At 52.4% G+C, this 17509-nt stretch overlaps 2 protein-coding genes across 21 annotated transcripts in view; one reads left to right on the top strand and one right to left on the bottom strand.

Moving 5' to 3' along the window:
- Positions 1-6635, top strand: part of DIAPH1 (diaphanous related formin 1) — a 96874-nt gene extending 90239 nt beyond the window's left edge. For both annotated transcript variants that reach the window (XM_061189742.1, XM_061189741.1), the window contains one exon: positions 4690-6635. In XM_061189742.1, the coding sequence (XP_061045725.1) occupies positions 4690-4847 (158 nt within the window). In that variant the 3' untranslated portion in view covers positions 4848-6635. The remainder of the gene's footprint in view (positions 1-4689) is intronic.
- Positions 6636-10310: 3675 nt separating this feature from the next.
- The window catches only part of LOC133090991 (protocadherin gamma-C3), a 165033-nt gene continuing 157834 nt past the window's right edge, over positions 10311-17509 (bottom strand). For all 19 annotated transcript variants that reach the window (XM_061189733.1, XM_061189730.1, XM_061189729.1 and 16 more), the window contains exons 3-4: positions 15594-15682; positions 10311-10622 (exon numbers count right to left, since the gene is read on the bottom strand). In XM_061189733.1, the coding sequence (XP_061045716.1) occupies positions 10396-10622; positions 15594-15682 (316 nt within the window). In that variant the 3' untranslated portion in view covers positions 10311-10395. The remainder of the gene's footprint in view (positions 10623-15593; positions 15683-17509) is intronic.

Genomic DNA, 17509 nt, shown 5'->3' with positions numbered 1-17509 from the left:
TTCCTGTGGAACTAAACCAGAATCCCAGATGCTTCCTGGACACAGGCAGCCAGACATCAGTGGCTTCCCTCTACTGGAGAGGCCCCATTCTCCACTTCTTCCCAAGTGAGAAACCAGGACTTATAGGCCGAGGAAGCAGGGATTTTTTAGAACCTAACCTTTCAGCAGAGGACCTGAATCAGTCAAAGTACTGTTTCCCAGTGCAAGAAGGACTAGGAGGAGACTTAGACTAGGAGGTTTTGAAGCAAAAAGAAGGTGAAAATGAGAACTACGTACTTTTAGAATTGGCTCCATCTTGTATCCTTATCTTTCTGGGCTCTGGGGGTCACTAAACACACCGAACATATCTGGGAGAATCAGGGGAGACATTTCTAGTTACCCTGGTAACCCCTTTAGACATTGGTACATTCATTTCCGAGAAAGTGACATGGCCTTCCATTAAACATAAACAGAAGGCCAGGCATCACAGTAGCGTGCAAAGAGCATAGGACTAGGTAGGCATCCGAAGACCCAATGTCAAATCCCACTGATGCTGTCTAGAGTACCTGAGACACGTTTCTGGGACTCAATTTCTTCACGTCTAAAATGAGAGTTGGGCTAGAATGGTCTCCAGGGCCCTTTACAGCTTTAGTATTTTTTTTTTTGTACAGTGACAGTAGGATTAGGAGGAGAAGAAAAGAAAGAGGCTGGACCCAGAAGGCCACATTGTAAAACGATAAAGGTTTCCCTCACTGGCTGCTGGACTTAGCTGGTCCGCCCAGTGCTTGGCTGTCTCTGCCTGTTCCTGCTGACTGAATGATTTGAGCTAAAAAACTGAAGCACTATCATCACGCAGGTCTGCCTCACAGCCCTCCTCCGTCCCAGAAAGCAGCCGTCCATATTGAAAGACACAGCCTTTGCCCTGGGATTTAAAGGAATGTTTAAAAAACATCTTCTGGTCTCTGGAGACCTGAGGGAGCGACCAGTATACAAAGACCCATTGAGGGGTTGGAAGAGGAGCGTTACTATCAGGGCTGGTTCATTAAAAGTGACATGTAAACTGCTGTGATCTGCAGGGTGTGGGAGAACAATGCTTTGAGTGTCAACGGGAAGAATCCATGTGATTGTATTACAGCTACTATTTCAGGCTGATGATTGAGTCAGCTTGTGGTTTTAATGACTCAACTTTATCTCCATGTCTGAATTGTGGCTTCTTATATACAGGCCATCTGCTCACTGGGATAAAAGTCAAGGAAAGAAAGAAATTCATCTCCCTCTCCCTTTCCGTCCCTCTGCCACTTCCCAGCTTCCCTCTAAGCTTTCCCTACACTGATAGAACCTTAGAGTTGGGACCAGCGCTAAAGACCTCCAGTGATTAGCATCTCACCTTCTCGTAGGTAACAGGACTTGAGACCCAGATAAGGTCTTGCCAAGATCTACAGAACTGGCTAATGATAGAGCCAGAACTGTAACCCACTGTTGTGAATCCAAGTCCAGGAATATTTCCACTAAGCCTATGTGAGGAGCAGGAGATGACAGCGAGCCCTCTGTGTAGGCCAGAAATACTCTTTCATGCGTTCCGGCAAGGAGAGCCCTGGACATGGTGAAATTGCTTCAGGGAGTTTTCCAGTGACCACCTGTCTAGAGAGGTTAAGAGTATATCCTCTACCACCACTATTTCTCCCTCCACTTTTGTAAAAATAGGACAGGAATTATAATTAGGAGTGTTGTAGACAATAATGAGTTCTTTAGGATGGTAATGATTGCCCCATCTGTCCTAGTTTCCTCTTCCCTAAGGAAGCTTATTAACAAGAGTACTTCCTCCTTAGTAGTAGCTCCTAGCCTGTGTGTTATAAATATCTTTTTCCCAAATCATTAACCTTTTTCTAATTCATCTATACTAGTGTTATATGTCTGATTTTGCTGGTGTTTGTATCTAGCTCACCCCTGACTTCTAGAAATCTGGCCTCAGAGAGCTTTGGCTAATGTCACAAGATTGTTCCCTTTTCCCCACAGTCTGTGGGACTACTAGGAGTTAATAATCCTCCCTGGTCCCATAGAGTCAAAATACGTAGCTGCTTCTGTGGCTTCTTTTCAATCGTCTTAACAAGTACCCAAGTTAGGGAAAGGCTGGGAGAGGTTGTCTTCTGGATAGTCAAGCTGTTCAGCATAACTGTGGCCCTGAAGCCAGAGTGGCAGCCGGGATTCCTCGATTCTGTTCCCAGTTCCAACAAGAGTTTTCTCTTTTCTGATTCTGACCTTAAGCCACATCAGGTCCATGCCTAGTATACCTACCTTCTAGGCTTAAAAGGGAAATTTTGGTTTTTCCTGACTTACCATCCACTCAGTTTTTATGAAATCTGCAGTGCATCAGAAGCTTTTTGAATCTAGGAAAATATAGAGACGTGCTTGATTAGGTACAACTGGTATCTTCTTAGTTTTAGAGGAAGAAACCAAAGAGAGAAACAGCTGAAGATACCTCACACTTGTACTTTGACTTTTCCCATGTTGTCCAAGATAGGTGTTCCTGAAGACCCAGTGTTCCTTTTCCCTGGGTCCAGAGTCAGAAATTATTTTAACATATACTTACCCCTTGAGTCACACACACACAAATATAGTTGGAATATTTTCTCAACTGCTCGTGACTGAATTCAAAGGAGCAGCAAAGTGATAATCAAGCCACTGCCTTTTCTGGACATGACAAGTAGGGTCCTAGAGAAGGGAGTATTCCAAAAAAAGAGCAGAAACTCAGCAGGTCTGAGGAAGATTTTGCTGGAGATAGGAGACCATCCTAGTCGCACTCCTACGGGCCCCTTTCCTCCCCCGTCCGTCACTGAGGCATCATTACACGTTCATAATCCGAGGAGTAGTTTGTGTGAAACCCTGGAGTCTTGGTCACACACCTTCCCCTGTAACCAGATGAGCCCTGTGCCTGCCAGCCAGGGCCTTCACTATTCTTTCTCCTCTTGGTAGACAGTCCTGTGCGTCCCTGGGAGGAGGAGGAGGAGACCTGTAAATTGGTAACCTGTGGGCGTGCTGTGTGCTCCCAGCTGACCCGCGGGTAGCCTCTGCTGTGTGAACACAGTGGCTCTGGGTCATGTTTCTGCAGAGGCTGACAGCCCTGGTGAAGACCTGGGCCCTCTGACCCTGTTTGGCTTCCTTCCCACCTAAAGCTTTTTGCTGGTGTCAAGAAGGCAAAGTGGACACTTTGTTCACTGACTCTTCTGGACCTCTTCCTTCCTGCTCGTGCCCTGCCGCTGCCCTGTCCTGCATTTAGGAGTGCTGGCCTTCTCTCCTCTGTCTCTGCTTCTTTAAGGTTTAGGCACTGCTTTCTCCACCCAGCTTTCCCATGACCCAGCAAGCTGTTTTGTTTTTTGTTTGTTTTTCAATTGGATATAAATCACATACCTAAAATTCACCCTTCTAAAGTATACAATTTAGTGGTTTTTAGCATATTCACAAGGTTGTACAACCAGCACCACTAATTCCAAAACATTTCATGACCCCAAAAAGAAACCCCATACCCATTAGCAGTCACTCCCCATTCTCCCCTCGCCTAAGCCCGGGCAACCACAAACCTACTTTCTGTCTCTGGATTTGCCCATTCTAGAGGTTTTACAGAAATGGAATTATAGCATCTGTGGTCTTTGTGTCCGGCTTCTTTCACCCCTGGCAGGCAGCTCTTTGGGACCTGCAGTCTCTCTGAGCTGCTTGTAGGGCATAGGAAGAGGCAGACAGCACGAGATGGGCATGGTCCCAAGGAACGGCTTTCTTGTTGAGGATACTGGGACCATAAATGTGGATTCCATGAATGAATATGAGAGTCTTGGGGATGACGCCCAGCAGTTAGGACAGAAATTCGTGGATTGATTGGTTCTTCTCTTCCTATGTAGGGTGGCAAGTGAAGCTTCACTATCCCTTAGCCCATTGGGCTAAGATTTCTTTGTAGGGTTCGTCCTGGCCATCCTTGACCCCAGCTCTGCTTTCCCTGACATACCTTTTACTACCCCTCCCCCTACACACACCCACACACACGTATTGCACACCTTGTAGAGCCCTTGGCATTTGGATCATCGCTGCTGCCCTTGAAGAGGTGGAAAAGAGCTCAGCGTGTGGGCACGGCGAGAGAGAGGGAGGGTTGGTGGAACCCAGGCGAGTGTGGCATCACGTGACGTCAGTGCATGGCTGCTGCCCCCTTTGCGGGAGTCCCTCTGGCCGCCTGCTGAAGGCCTTCCTCTGCTTGGGACGACCCTGCCCAGGGCTGACTGAAAGTGATTTTGGCCTAGGAGCTTCCTGAGAACTGCCAAGAAAACAAAAATAATACTGTTTACTAAGCTTGAGTCTGTTTACTTCCAACAACCCTCTAATGAGAAAACAAATTTTGAGTACTTCTCTCTCTTTACGTTACACTGCTGATACTTGAACTCCGTTGTGTCTGTCTAGCTGTATTCAAACTTTTTACTACTTTTCACACAGGAACTCAACTCTCCTACCTGTACTGTACTCTCATATTCCCTGCTTGCCCCCCTCCCCGCCGCAAAGGTATCTTCCATGTGTTCCTGGCTTTCTTCCCCTCCTTCTTCAAAAGGGCCTCTGAACTGGACAGAGCCGCCATGTGTGCATGCCTTCTGGCCGAATATCTGCATAGACATCGATAGGGATTCGAAACTGGCCTTCCATGGACGAGATCTCTCACGTCTTCTCTTGCAGGCAACAGGAAGGTCGGGTGTGCAGCCATATCTCAGCTAGAATCAGTGCTGACCAGGGACGATGCCATGACCTGTGTTCCTGCCAAGATGTCCAAGAAGAGCGAGGAAGTCCCCACCATCCTTGAGGAGGCCAAGGAGTTGCTCGGCCGTGCAAGCTAAGCCAGGTCCTGGGGCCATGGCAGCTCCTCAGTGGAGCTCCAGACTGTCCCTGCCCTGCAGCATGTGCCTGAAGGGTCACAGAGATATTCCTCTGCGGTGGCCACTCCCATCACCTTGACCCCATCTTTGTCTCCAGCCTGCTGCTCTCTGTACATCACACACAGCTTCAGCTGCCTGGAGGCCAGAAGGAAAGGGCAGTGTGGGGAGGCCTGAGGCCAACCCGCCCAGCCCTGGCTCTCGTATTACCAAAGCAGGCTCTGTGTTTGCTGCCTTAACCCCAAGTGTCTCCTCCGTTCTCCGTGGCCTCATCTCAGACAAGGCCCCACCTGCTTTCTCAGCCCCTACCTTTCCCCTGGGCTTTTGCCTAGGTCAGTCTTGCTGGGTTTGTGCTTTTCTTTTGTGTTTTCTCTGGCCCTGAGAACAGCATGGGCTGATGAACCTTTGGGCTCTGTCCCTCCTTTCATTGCTGTCACCACCACCCCGCTCTTCCTGCCCCTGGCTCTTGTTGTTTATTACTAGGGGTGTGGCATTGGGAGCTGCTTCCAAGGAAGTGGGGAGCAAATCCCCCTTATCCCACTTTTTGGGAAAGGCCTCCCAAAACAAAAAGAACCTGGACCACTTTTATCTGTTCTACTGTGGCCTAGGCCAGAGCCTAGGGTGGGCAGGCATGGCACAGGTGGGACCTGCCCCCAGCCTGCTGCCATGCTCTGTGCCCTTGCCTCTCTGGACCCTCTGCACCAGCCCTAGGCTACTGAGCCACAGGCCCTTCTCATGCCCTCCCTAGAGCTTTGGTGCATCTCATCCAACACCTTATCCTCTGTCTCCAAGGAAATGGGAGGTGGAGCCTCCTGGCTGAGAAATTGTTTTGCAAAAGGATCTATTTTTATATGATATTTTTTTTTTTTTTTTTTTTTAAGAAAAATAACTCTTCCTTCCTCCTTTCCCCTCCATAATGTAAGAGGCTTTGATGGCAGGTTCCAGAGTCCCTGGGATTTCTCCCCACAAGCCTCAATTCTGAACAAGCCCCTGGACCTCCACCTCAGCCCTCAAGCCTCTGGGCCCTTGAGGCCAGTGCAGACTCACTCTCTCCCAGCATCTGACTCTGGGGCAAGGGGAAGCTCTTCTCTTGTTGAGCTGGACCAGGCCTAAGAGTAGTGGGAGCTCTGAAACGACAGAGTTTTTATAAATTTAATATATTTATCAAGCCAAATGTGCAAATGCTAACTGGCCATTCTGGAGCAGTGCGCACAGGCTGTGCCCCACCTGCTCTCTTCTCTGCAGTGGGCAGGCCAGACTCTTTGGCGGTCCCAGCCACAGGAAGCTCAGATTCTCCAGTCAAGGTGACACTTTGCCCTCCTGTGCTCCTTTCAGCTTCCCACCCCTGGGAGAGAGAATGGCACTGGTAGGGCCTGGCGCAAAAGTATAGTTATTAGAGCAAGGGGGAGCTTAGGAGACCTAAGGGCGCCTGCGGGGAGGCCTTGAGGCCCGGAAGGAGGGTTCTGGTTGGTAGATCCTGTGTGTGAAGGGGCAACAGCAGCTCCTTTGAGCTATTTCTGGGAGGACCGTAGTGCAGGGGCCTGCTGCTCCCCTAGGTTCCCTCCTCCCTGCTGACATCTGGGGCTTTGACCCTTTCTTTTTTAATCTACTTTTGCTAAGATGCATTTAATAATAATAATAATAAAGGGACAAAATGCAAACCTGTTCCCCTCACCTCTTGGGCTTCTGGGATGTCATCACCTCCAGTTTGTTGGGTTTGTTTCCAACTGTTAATAAAGCATTGAAACAGTACTGCCTTACAGCTTCCTTTGTGAATTTCTGAACTATTTGTCTTCACTCTCATCCAGGCTTCTCCACTCTTGTCCTGCCTCAAGCCCGACTGACCTGACAAAATCATCAAAAGGGTGCCGGCACCTTCATGTGCCAGACACTACGGTTGGGCGCAGGGCTAGAACTGATTCATACATAGTGGCTTCTGTCCCGCCATTTGCCCTCTGTAAAGGAGTAGGGCCCCAGTTCAGCCCCCTACCCTTCCACATTGCTGCCTCTTGGCTTGGAACCCTTTTCTTGGATTCAGTTCTGGGACCGCACCTCCCCATGACCCCAGACTTCACATGCAGTTTCCTGGCAGTACCTGTGCCTCTTCTGCTAAGGGAAACCTATGACTGCCATTTTGCCATTCTCCCGTATTCCCCTCCCGCACTCACTTTTGGTGTCCACAGACCACATTCCAGGCTAGGGCTTACCCTGGGGTGGAAACATGAGCCTGCCCAGCAGAGGTCAAAAGACACAGGTCATGCTCCAGATGACTTGATGCTCAGAGCCAGACTTGTTTGAGCACATTGTGACCTGCACAAAGAAATCTTACAAACCAGGTCCAGAACAGACAGGGAAGGGCTCGGAGAGGAACCACAAACCCATTTGGGCAGGCTCTGGAACAGGAAATAAAAGCCTCTTAAGTAGCCCTGGAGCCTGAGCAGCTGCCTCCCTAGTATGGCTGGGGATGTGGAGATGCGTTCCCTGCCTCCTTCTTCCCTACCCCCAGAGGCCACGCGTTTCTGGCTTAGAGCTGTATAGGCACACATACCAATTAGGGGACCAACCACAGCTGCTCACACGCTCTGCCAGTCTCCTGCCGTGCCTGGAATAGAACCCAGGCGCCCGGCACCCCGCCCTCTGCAGCCTGGATCTTGGAAACAAAACCCTGCTTCCATCTCAGCAACCACGCACACCACCCTTCCTCCCACGCAAGAAAGCCGCCCCCAGATGCCTACCTAGTTGGAAGGCTTGGTTTCCATGACAACAGACTTCAGAAGCTGGCAGACCGCTTGACCGGCTCTGGGAGAGTACAGAGGACGCCCAGAGACAGCCACCCCCAACCCTGCGGTTGGGCATGCCCTTGCCCTCACCGACCCCCCTGAAAATCCCAATGGGTCTGTCTTTATGTCCTTCCGCCCCTTCCTCCCACTCTGTTGCCTGCAGCTTCTTTGGCGGCAGCAACCTCGAATCCCTCCTTGCTTCCAGGAGGGTGGAGGAGGCGGGAGATGGGCTAGGCGAGAAGTGAATGGAAAGCACGGAGAGAGGGAGAGAGGAAGGAGGGAGGGCATCTGCGCCTGCGGGTAATCTTATGTCCGCCATGCCCTTTCTGTCCCCTTGACATCGCCCTCCCCCCGCCCCCCCTACACACGCATTCCAAGCCCCCTGGGAGGGAGGGTGGGGGAGGTGAGGGGTGTGGAGGAGGACTGGCAGAGGAGAGTCCACCCTCCTCCCGCGAAGCCTGGCAGGGCGCTCGGGGTGGTCATTCTAGCAGGGAAGGGGCGGAACTCAGGAAACGTCCACGGCCCCCTCTCCAGCTCTATTTGCCAGCCCACGCCGCCCCCTCGCCCGGGTCTCCTCTTCTGCCTGGAGACAGCAGCAAACAGACAATGGAACCCTCGGCCGCACGCTGCCACGTCGCGCTCAGAAATCCCCTCCCCCACAGCGGACCCGCAAGCCGATTACACACACGGGGTACAGATCCACAAGCACCATTACGGTCAACGCACACCATTATATATGCACGACGGTGTTGCCGCATTTAACAATTATACACAGACTCTCGGGCAATGACACAAAACCGACACGCAACACAATAATCGCCTCCCGATCCCGCTCGTCTTCCAGCATACAACTTTGAGCTCATCACTTCATCCACACATGCCAGGAGTCCCCATCTCTTACATAGAAACGGTGAACCTTTCAGAAGAAATCTTTTAATTTTTTTCAAAGAAAAAAAGCCATATAAATATTAGAGTATAAAACTTGCGTGAGACACAGGAATGGGGTGGGGTGGGGAGCTACGTGACTATGCAAAGCGAAGCGCTTAGAGAAGTCAGGACGCGGGAGGGGGTCGCCGCAGCGCGTGGACACAGCACAAAACACAGCACGGGCCGCCGCAGGCAGATTCGGGGACAGACGGCTGCGCGGAGCCCGCCGCCCGCGGCCCACTCGCCATTACGGAAAAGCACGCCGCACTACACTATTGGCTATTCTACACCAGCCGAAAGAGGTGGGGGGGGGGGGGCTCTACACCACTGCAAGGGCCGGGGTGGGGTTCTCGCGAAGCCCCGCTGCGTGAACTGGACGCCGGGGGCAGAAGGGGTGGGCAGAGGAAGGTCTATGCACAAGGAGGCACTGGGGGACTTTAACCAGGCTCTGGCCACGAGGGGGCGGACTGGGGGCCTGGGCAGTGGCCTTCACGGAGAAGCAATGGCACCTGTCGAGGTGAAGGACTGGGGCTGCTGGATGCAGGGGCCCTGTGGAGAAGCCCTGATCTTGGGCTGACACTTTCCACTTGGTCCCTGCTCTAGCTCCTTTCCTTCCCAACCCAGGGACCAAAAATGGTCTAGCTGGCCCTCCCTTCCTGCTGGGGCCACACTGATCCTTCCACCAGCAGCACCTCTGGAGTACCCAGCACCCACAGAGGCCCCTCTGACCTCTCCAGGGGACCTGGTCCCAAACCTGCTCAGAGCTTCCTTGGACCATAATGCCAGTTTAAATCCATTGGTGCCCGTAGCTCAGCCCACCACTGGCTGCCTGGGCTGCCCTGTATATGATAGATGAGGGTCCAGCCTGGTGCTTGGCTTATGGCTGGAATTTGGGGATCTGGTCAGTACCCTGGGGGCATACAGAGCCTCCTGCAAGACCCTGTTAACTGATGGATCAAGCTTTGTCCATCCCCCCATACACACACACACACACACACACACACACACACACACGCCCTTCCCTTCTTTATCTTACCACCCCATACTGTCTTAGAACATGCAGTGAAGTCTCTTGTTTGGGGAGGGGGAAGTCACAGCATGCAGTGGGAACATCAAACAATGAAAAACAAAACAAAAGACTGGTCCCCAGGGTGTTGGGAAGAGGCATGGTAGCAAAATGCCCTCCCTAAATCCAGCAAGCATCAGTACCATGGGAATGGTGACCATATCTCCCAAAACTTGAGCTTGGTCTCAGGTCCTGGAAGGAGGTGAAGGGATTGGCACCAAACCATGCTTTGGGGGAAGTTTGAGAACTGAAGGAGAGGCCAAGAGGTCATGATGCCCTTCCAACTCTTCAGAACTATGAGCCTTTTTAGGTCACCAGGTACCTCAACACCCCCAAACAACTTAAGAAAGAGGAGCTGCTGAGGAGGGGGTGGGGTGGGTCGGGGAGGAGGGAGGCAGGGGATGGATGGGCCTGATTGAATTTGGAAGATGGAGGAGTTCAGCTGTAGCTGAAGGGGGTGTGATAAATGGTGTCTACACTAACCCACTACCCCCATGGGCACAGCAATTGATTGGATGGGGGTTCCCAGCAGAACTCCCTTTGCATATTCAATCCCCTGGGGGCAGAGAGGGGGTGTTGACTGGGCACTTGTTTCTGTTTCCCAAGGGGAGCATGGCCTGGGCCCCTACCAGTATCCTGGGGGTGAGCCCTGAAAATCCGAGGCCTGGGCACAGCTAGGGAGAGGCTGGGCTGGTTGGGGAGGGAGGCTGCCCTGTGGCTCCAAGGCCTGGCCTCCGCATTACTTCTTCTCCTTCTTGCCCGACTTCTTCTTGTTGCCGTTGCCACCTGCCGGGGCCTTGCCATCTCGCTTGCCAGCTGCGTTGGTCAGAGTGGCATTGCTGCCAGGGATGTAGACGTTCTGGCGGTAGTCGGGCACGTGCTGCAGGGTGAACTGGGGTCCGTAGCGGGCACTCAAGCCCATGGTGCCGGCACCCCCTCCCAGGGTGGAGCTCCCATCAGCGGCTTCTGCAGAGACAAGGGAAGGTCAGGGGCTAAACTTCAGGGTCCCCAACAGTTACTCTCTTATAGCACAAGCAGTTATAGCACTGGACACACCATCCCACCCACAAGGGGTAGGGCTAAGAGGCTCTAGAGTGACTGCCTAGGTTTCATTCCTAGTTCTTTTACCTACTAACTGTGATCCTAGTCAAGTGTACCTAACCTCCCTATGTCTCCTCAGTTTCCTGAACTGCAAAATGGGGATAATAATAGTACCTATCTCTTGCGGTTTTCGTGAAGGCTAACCAAGATTACATACGTAAAGCACGTAGACTAGTGACTTCAAACACGCTAGCTGTCATTTCTCTCAGGGCTGAGACACTGCTCTCAAGTCCCTGCCCTAGCCCTTCTCCAGGCAGCCTCTCTGGTCTCCACACTAGACCACAGACTCCTGGGGGGCCAAGACCATGGTCCGTGCAGGTTCCTATCCTGTTCCACCCAGTGCCAAGCACAGAGCGGGCACTAAGCCGTTCTGTTCTGAGTTAGAAGTAGGTGCTTTTCCCGGGATTCATTCCATAACAGCAACCAGTGCCTACTGTGTGCCAAGCACCTTGCTAGATGTTGCACACGCACGACGGCTTTTAACTTCAACTCAACACTCCAGGGACGTGTGTGCTCTTATCCCCGCTTTACAGATGAGAGAAGCAAGGGTCAGAGAAGGTAAAAGACTAGCCCAAGGCCTACCAGCCAGGACAGGTGAGAGCAGGGGTGAGGCCTAAGTGTATCTTAAGTGTATGCTGTAGGGTATGGTCACCACCACCACCAGAGGCCTGCACCTCATCACTGCTCTGAGGATACAGGAGGGGGAGAGAGGCTGAGAAGATGATGATCCCAGGACCAGATGTCTTAGGTACAATGTAGGCACAGGCTCACAATGTCAGAGTAGGTGACATCAGAGAGAGCCCGTAGCCCAACTTCCCGTCCTGCACAAGAAAAAACTGGGGTCCAGAGAAGTGCAAATTCTGACCCTGGCTCAGTGTCACCTGGGAGCTTGTGAGAATCACAGACTCAGAATCTGCATTTTAACAAGATCTCCAGGTGATGTGTATGCATGTTAAAGGGAGAGAAGCACAGAAGTACCTACCTCATTGGATTTTTGTGAGGATTCAAGGAGACGGTGCTTCATCCAGCGAAGCACTTGGTAAGAGCTCACTAAACGTCAGCTGCTGCCACCATCACCATACAGCGTGTCACTGCTTCTACCCTACATGCTCCCGCATTGCCTCCCCAGGGGGTAACAAACCAGGAGTTTTGATGACTCTGGCAGAGCTCATGAAGCCTCTTGCTGGGGTCCTCCCGCAGTTGGAGAGTTAAAGCCCCAGGAGTGCCCACCCCAGCCCAGGCCCCGTCCAGCAGAAGAGGTTCCCCCCACCCTGGCCTCCCTCCACCCTCACCCCAGACCCTGGGAGTGGGTAGAGAGGGTGACTAAAGCCGGAGAAGCTGAGTAATCCTGGGACACCAACCAGGGATTGAGAAACAGACAGGAAATATTTTCAAAGAACAGCACCAGAGGGGGAGGGGCATGAGAGAAAGCCGAGGAGAGATGAGCCCCGGCCTTTCCGCCTCCTCACTCCAGCGCTCAGGTTTCCACAGCCTCCATTTCAAGCCCCAAATCTCCTTCGTCCGAGGGCCTTCAGGGGGCGGGGAAGTAGGTTGGGTGGGAGGGATCAGCGCCCACTTCCTCCTCTCCTTCGTCAGGCTGCGCCCCTCCCCCAGCCCTTTCATTGCACGGACGTTTCCTCCGTTTTCCCTAATTAACTCCAGGAGGGAGCAGGTCCTCGACCGCGCTGCTCCCTCCCCCTCCCCCCACCGGGCCCGGGAATGGAAGCAATCGGGGAGGGGGCCCAGATCCGGCTTCAAGAGCCAGGGTTCCAGAGTGATTTAGGGGTCGAGGGGAGACTGTCAGAGGCGCCAGAGAGAGACAGACAAGAGGGAGAGAGAAAGGGGAAGAAATGGGAAGAAACAGGGAGAAGGGAGGCAGAAGGAGAAAGCTAGGAAATAGGCTTGACTGGGTAACTGGAAGCCAGGCCCACCCACATCCTACATTCACCCACGATCTCTAAGGAGCACGCGAGCAGATGAAAATGACAAAGCCAGCCCCCCCACCTCCTCCCCAGAAGCCCAGACCTGATGTTAACCTGGGCCCTGTGGGATGCAGTGAAGCTGGGCTGGACCAGGAGGGAGGAAGATGGGGAAACCCAGAGTGTAACAGAAACGGGCTGCACTTGAGTTCCGTCCAGTCAGCTCTGCCACGAAGGAGCCAGCCCTGTGACCCTGACCGAGGCCCTGCCTGACCCCGACCTCAGTTGGAGTGAAGGCTCTGACCTTCTGTGGAATCAAGTCTCCAATGGCCCCGCCCCCCTTCTAACCCTGCAAGACCTACACTGGGCAGGAACCAGGATCTTCCCTGAGTCCGAGGAGAAACAGATTTTGAAGAGCAGCAAGAAAGAACCTGGGCATCCTCTGGCCTGCAGGAGGTGAGAGCGCTACCAGCCTCTCTCCTCAGGGAAGCACCTCCCAGCCCCATCCTGCCCGCTCCTCCCGCCCTGCCCTCCCCACCCCGGGGCTGAGGGCGGCAACTCCAAGCAGTCCAGGAGGCCTGGTGAGACTCAGCCAGGGCCAGCTGAGCCACAGGCTGCAGCCTCCTTGAGAGCACACCTTCCCCTCGAAGGTTTATTTAAAAAGCCTCCCAAGTATACTTACTCTCCCGCTTACTTACTCCTCCTCAGCAGCCCACAGGCCTGGCTGAGCTGGACTCCAGGAACCTCTCTGGCTCCAGGGCCAGGAAGCGGGTGTGAAAGTGAGAGTAGGGCCTGACCCTGCCACCTCCACCCCCAAGGTCCATCCCCCCAGCTGACACTCGGGTCAGGCCCTGTGTGGGCCAGAGGGGTGGAGCCCTGACAGGGGAGCCAGACTGCGGTGACCCGGGGGACCTTCTGGGAGGGTCTGGGGCTATAAATACTGACTCCATTTCTGTTTTTAAAATCTGGATTTAGGCTAAAAAGTCTGCTTCCTGGCCTTAGGGCTCAAAGCCACAACAGCTAAATATACCTTACTGTCGTCTGTTTACTTCCCTCAAGAACCCAACTTGGCATCTCCTCAGACCCAGCCACCTGCCTCTTTCATCCTCAGTATCTGGCCTCTCTAGAGCTACAGCAGCGCTCCCACTCCCACTCCCACCCCGAACCGGGGTCAGCTCTGTCCCAGAAGGCTGGCCCCCCCGTCCCTTCTCCCTTCCTCTTCACCACCCACGGCCTCACCCCACTGGGCCTCACAGACATCCGGGGAAGGCTTGCCAGATTTAACAAATAAAACTAAAGGGTGCCCAGTTAAATCTGAATTTCATGTAATTTTTTTCTAGTATAGTATGTCCCAGTCCTAACATTTGGGACCTACTTATGCTAAAATATGACTTGTTGTTTATCTGAAGTTACAATTAATGGGTCATCCTGTATTTTATCTGGAACCCTAATCTGGGAGAATAACGCAGCATTAAGAGAAGTTCAGCCTCTAAACTTATTCAGCTAAAAGGGAAACTGAGGCTGGATGGAAAGGCAGACACGGTCACTGGTGTACAAAGGGCATGAACGTAGGAGTCGGGCTGGGTTAGAATTGCCAGTCTGCAGCTCAAAATGGGGACCTTGGAGCAAGCAACTTCTTGGTTCCCTCATCTGTCAAATGGAAGGAATTAGACCTGCCTTGCAGAGCTGGTGAGAGGATCCACTGACATGTGGCCCATCACGTTTGCCTAGCGTGTGCTGGGGCAGCACACAGGCACAAATATAGTGATTACAGTTCTGACTTTACCTGGTTCTCTACCCACCAGGCCTCCAGACATGCTGGACAGCTGGGCTCTCGGTTCACTATGTAAGGCCACTGCCGGCTTCCATATAAGCCCAGGACTGGCTGCTCCAGAAGCTAGTCCTTATTAGCAGGCGTTATTCTAATTCTACCTTCTATCCCACCATGGGTCAAAAAAGATAATCGTTAATCAATTTTCGCCATTGCATATCATGCCCTTCCTCTCTGCCAATCCTATGCTGAGGCCTTACATTCTGCCCTCACGACACCACAGTGAGATCTGTTATTATCGTACGGATTTTGTAGTCAGTGAAACTTCGGCCCAGAGGGGCTTAGTCACTTGCCTGATAACTCACAGCTTAGTGGTCACTTGCCTGATGACTCACAGCTTAGTGGTGGCACCAGGATTTGAATCCAGGCTGGCCTGCCTCCAAAGCCTGTGCCCTTAAGTACTAATGCGATTATTCCGCCCCCCTCCATCCCCACCGGCTCAGGACTCTTCTTACTCTTCAGGGATGAAAACCATCACCTGAATCTCTATTGTTGAAGTTCTTTGTTAGCCTTGTGGGAAAACCAAAATCCTGCTCTGCAAGTGGGGACAACCAAAAAAGAGAGTGTGTGCTCTGGACACTCATGTCCAGAGTGTGTGCTCCCTGCTGGGAGTATCCACACCCACTTCCATGGATTGAGGGCATGTATGTGCCAGGCCCAGTACTGTGTGCTTTACGGTATCATCTCACTGAATCCTTACAACAATCCTTTGAGGTCGCTGTCCCCATTTTCTTGGCTGAGAAAACTGAGGTTTAGAGAGATTAAGCCAACTGATCAAAGTCACAAAGGTAGTTAGCGGCAGAGCTAGGACCTGACCTATAGTTGTTCCAAGGGTAGACTTTTAACCACTACTCCCTACTTCTGCAAGGATCTTTCCCTGTTCATTCCTCTCTGGGCATCCCAGGACCCCCCCATCCCTCAGCTATTCCCTAACCCGGCTTTATATCCTGGAATTATGGGCTGCCTCAGATCGGCTGAAAGGTCCAGAGGAACCACATAGGTGGAAAGCCAGTCTCAGGTCACGGTGCTGTGGGATGCACCCCAGAACCCCAGGTCTCCCATCCCACACACGCTGGCACAACTTACCACTGGCGGAGGCCAAGATCATGGCTTGCAGCATCTCTGTGTCAAACTGGTTGTTGGGCCAGGTGCCGGTTTCATCACCATTTTGGGATCTGCGGAGAGAGTGGGATGGTGAGCACGGTCTCCGAAGCCACCAGCTCATGCCCCTCCTGTCCTCTCCCAGGGCTCCCACAACCAGCGCCTATCCCCAGCCCATGCCCAAGACCTGCTCCCTTTCAGCAAGGTAGGAGGCAGCTTATACAATCCTTCAGAAGCCAGACCCCCCTCCCCATTTGTCAGTCCCCCAAACCAGCTTTCTACTGTTTCAGACACCATGGCCCTTCGAGGGAGAGGGCAGGATGCACTGAAGCTTGCCCCACCTTGAGGGAGCAGTGGCTCACAGCGAGGGAGAGCAGACCCTCTCCCGAGGACAGTGAGCGTGGGAAACGGGAGGGAATGTACCAGAACTTGAGAAAGGTGTGAGAACCTAGAGAGAACCTAGGGGGAGAGGTTGCGGGCCCCACGAGACAGGGAGAGAGGTTTCTAAAACTCAAGTCTGATCACTTCAGTGGCTCGCTGAGCCCTCAGGATAAAATCCACAGGCACACAAGGACCAGCCCCTCCTATTTCACAAGAACACCCCCAACCTCGCTCTCAAACATTCTATCAGAAACCTTTTCTGAGGTGCTTTCCCTAATTCCTCAAACTCTCTCTTGCAGCACATCTTGGGCAGATACCATTCCCTAGAATGCAAGTTCCCTACCTCTGCCTTGGTAATATGAATAGGTTGCCAGAGGGGACCCCTAAGGCCACCCAGGCTGGGTCAGGTGCCTCCACTGTGCTCCCACCCCCACTGTCTGCCCTGCGGCGGCTCTAGTGCCACTGTGACTGCCGCTGTCCCCACCTGTCTGCTCCACCCCCAGACCCAGCTCCTTGAGCTCTGGGACCAGGACTGTGCCCGTTTTCTACTGAAGCACCTAGTTAAGAGCTTTAGATGCTCTAAACATTGAGAAAAACACGAGGTGATTCCTAATTGTTAAAAATGTTAACCTGTAAAAGAACTCTAAGGAATGCTAGCCCAACTTGGATTTTTCCCATAGTAACTATTTCCATGCTTTGGGGGGGAATTTTCAGCGATCAAATGATTTCCATTTTTGAGGGGGAGGGGAAGGGGAAGCAGCCTGACACACACGGTCTATTAGTCGACCTTTGCACTACCTGGAACACTAAAGTTCCGCAATAAATGTTTGTTGCCTGAATGAATGGGGAAAGCCCTGCCCAGAAAGTTAGACTCACTATGAGGTAAGAAGGGTTTGGCACCAGGGGAGGGGCTGCAGGGAAGGCCTTGAAGGCATGAAAGAGTGTGTGTGTGTCTGTGTGTGTATTTTGTCACAGTGGCTGAGCACAGTCAAGAGCTGCTTTACAAGTTTTCCAAGGTCTGTCCCTGCTTATGGTTTCCCCTGATCTGGAATTCCCATCCCCAGGCAGGTGGACTCAGTCTAAGGCTCAGACCAGCTGCTGTGTGATGCCCTCTACACTGTCACAGCAAATGTAGAGTTAGGGTTGGAGGAGAAAGCAGGAATGTCATTTCTCCCTCCACAGAATGGGAAGAGCTGGGATTCTGGGTTCATTTATTCAATCAATATTTATTGAGCAAGTACTGTGTGCCAGACACAGGCCTAGGTGCTGGGTTTGTAGCTGTGAACATGACTGAAATAGTCTGACTTCACGATGCTCCATCTCCATTGAGAGGCTGATATTAAATAATTACACAATAATTGAATTGTAATTGTGACAAGCAAGTGCCATGGAGGCACAGAGCAGGGGTAAAGGAGAGTTCTGACCTAGTTGGGGTTAGGGAGCCAGTCAGTCCAGGCTTCCTCAAGGAAAAGACAGGGAATTTAAATCTGAAGAGGCTATTCAGGTGATCTGCAGGAGAA

The sequence above is a fragment of the Eubalaena glacialis genome, chromosome 4, assembly GCF_028564815.1.
Source record: "Eubalaena glacialis isolate mEubGla1 chromosome 4, mEubGla1.1.hap2.+ XY, whole genome shotgun sequence".
NCBI classification, from domain to species: Eukaryota; Metazoa; Chordata; class Mammalia; order Artiodactyla; family Balaenidae; genus Eubalaena; species Eubalaena glacialis.
The sequence above is the reverse complement of the archived record's forward strand: the minus strand, read 5'-3'. Positions and strand labels throughout refer to the sequence as shown.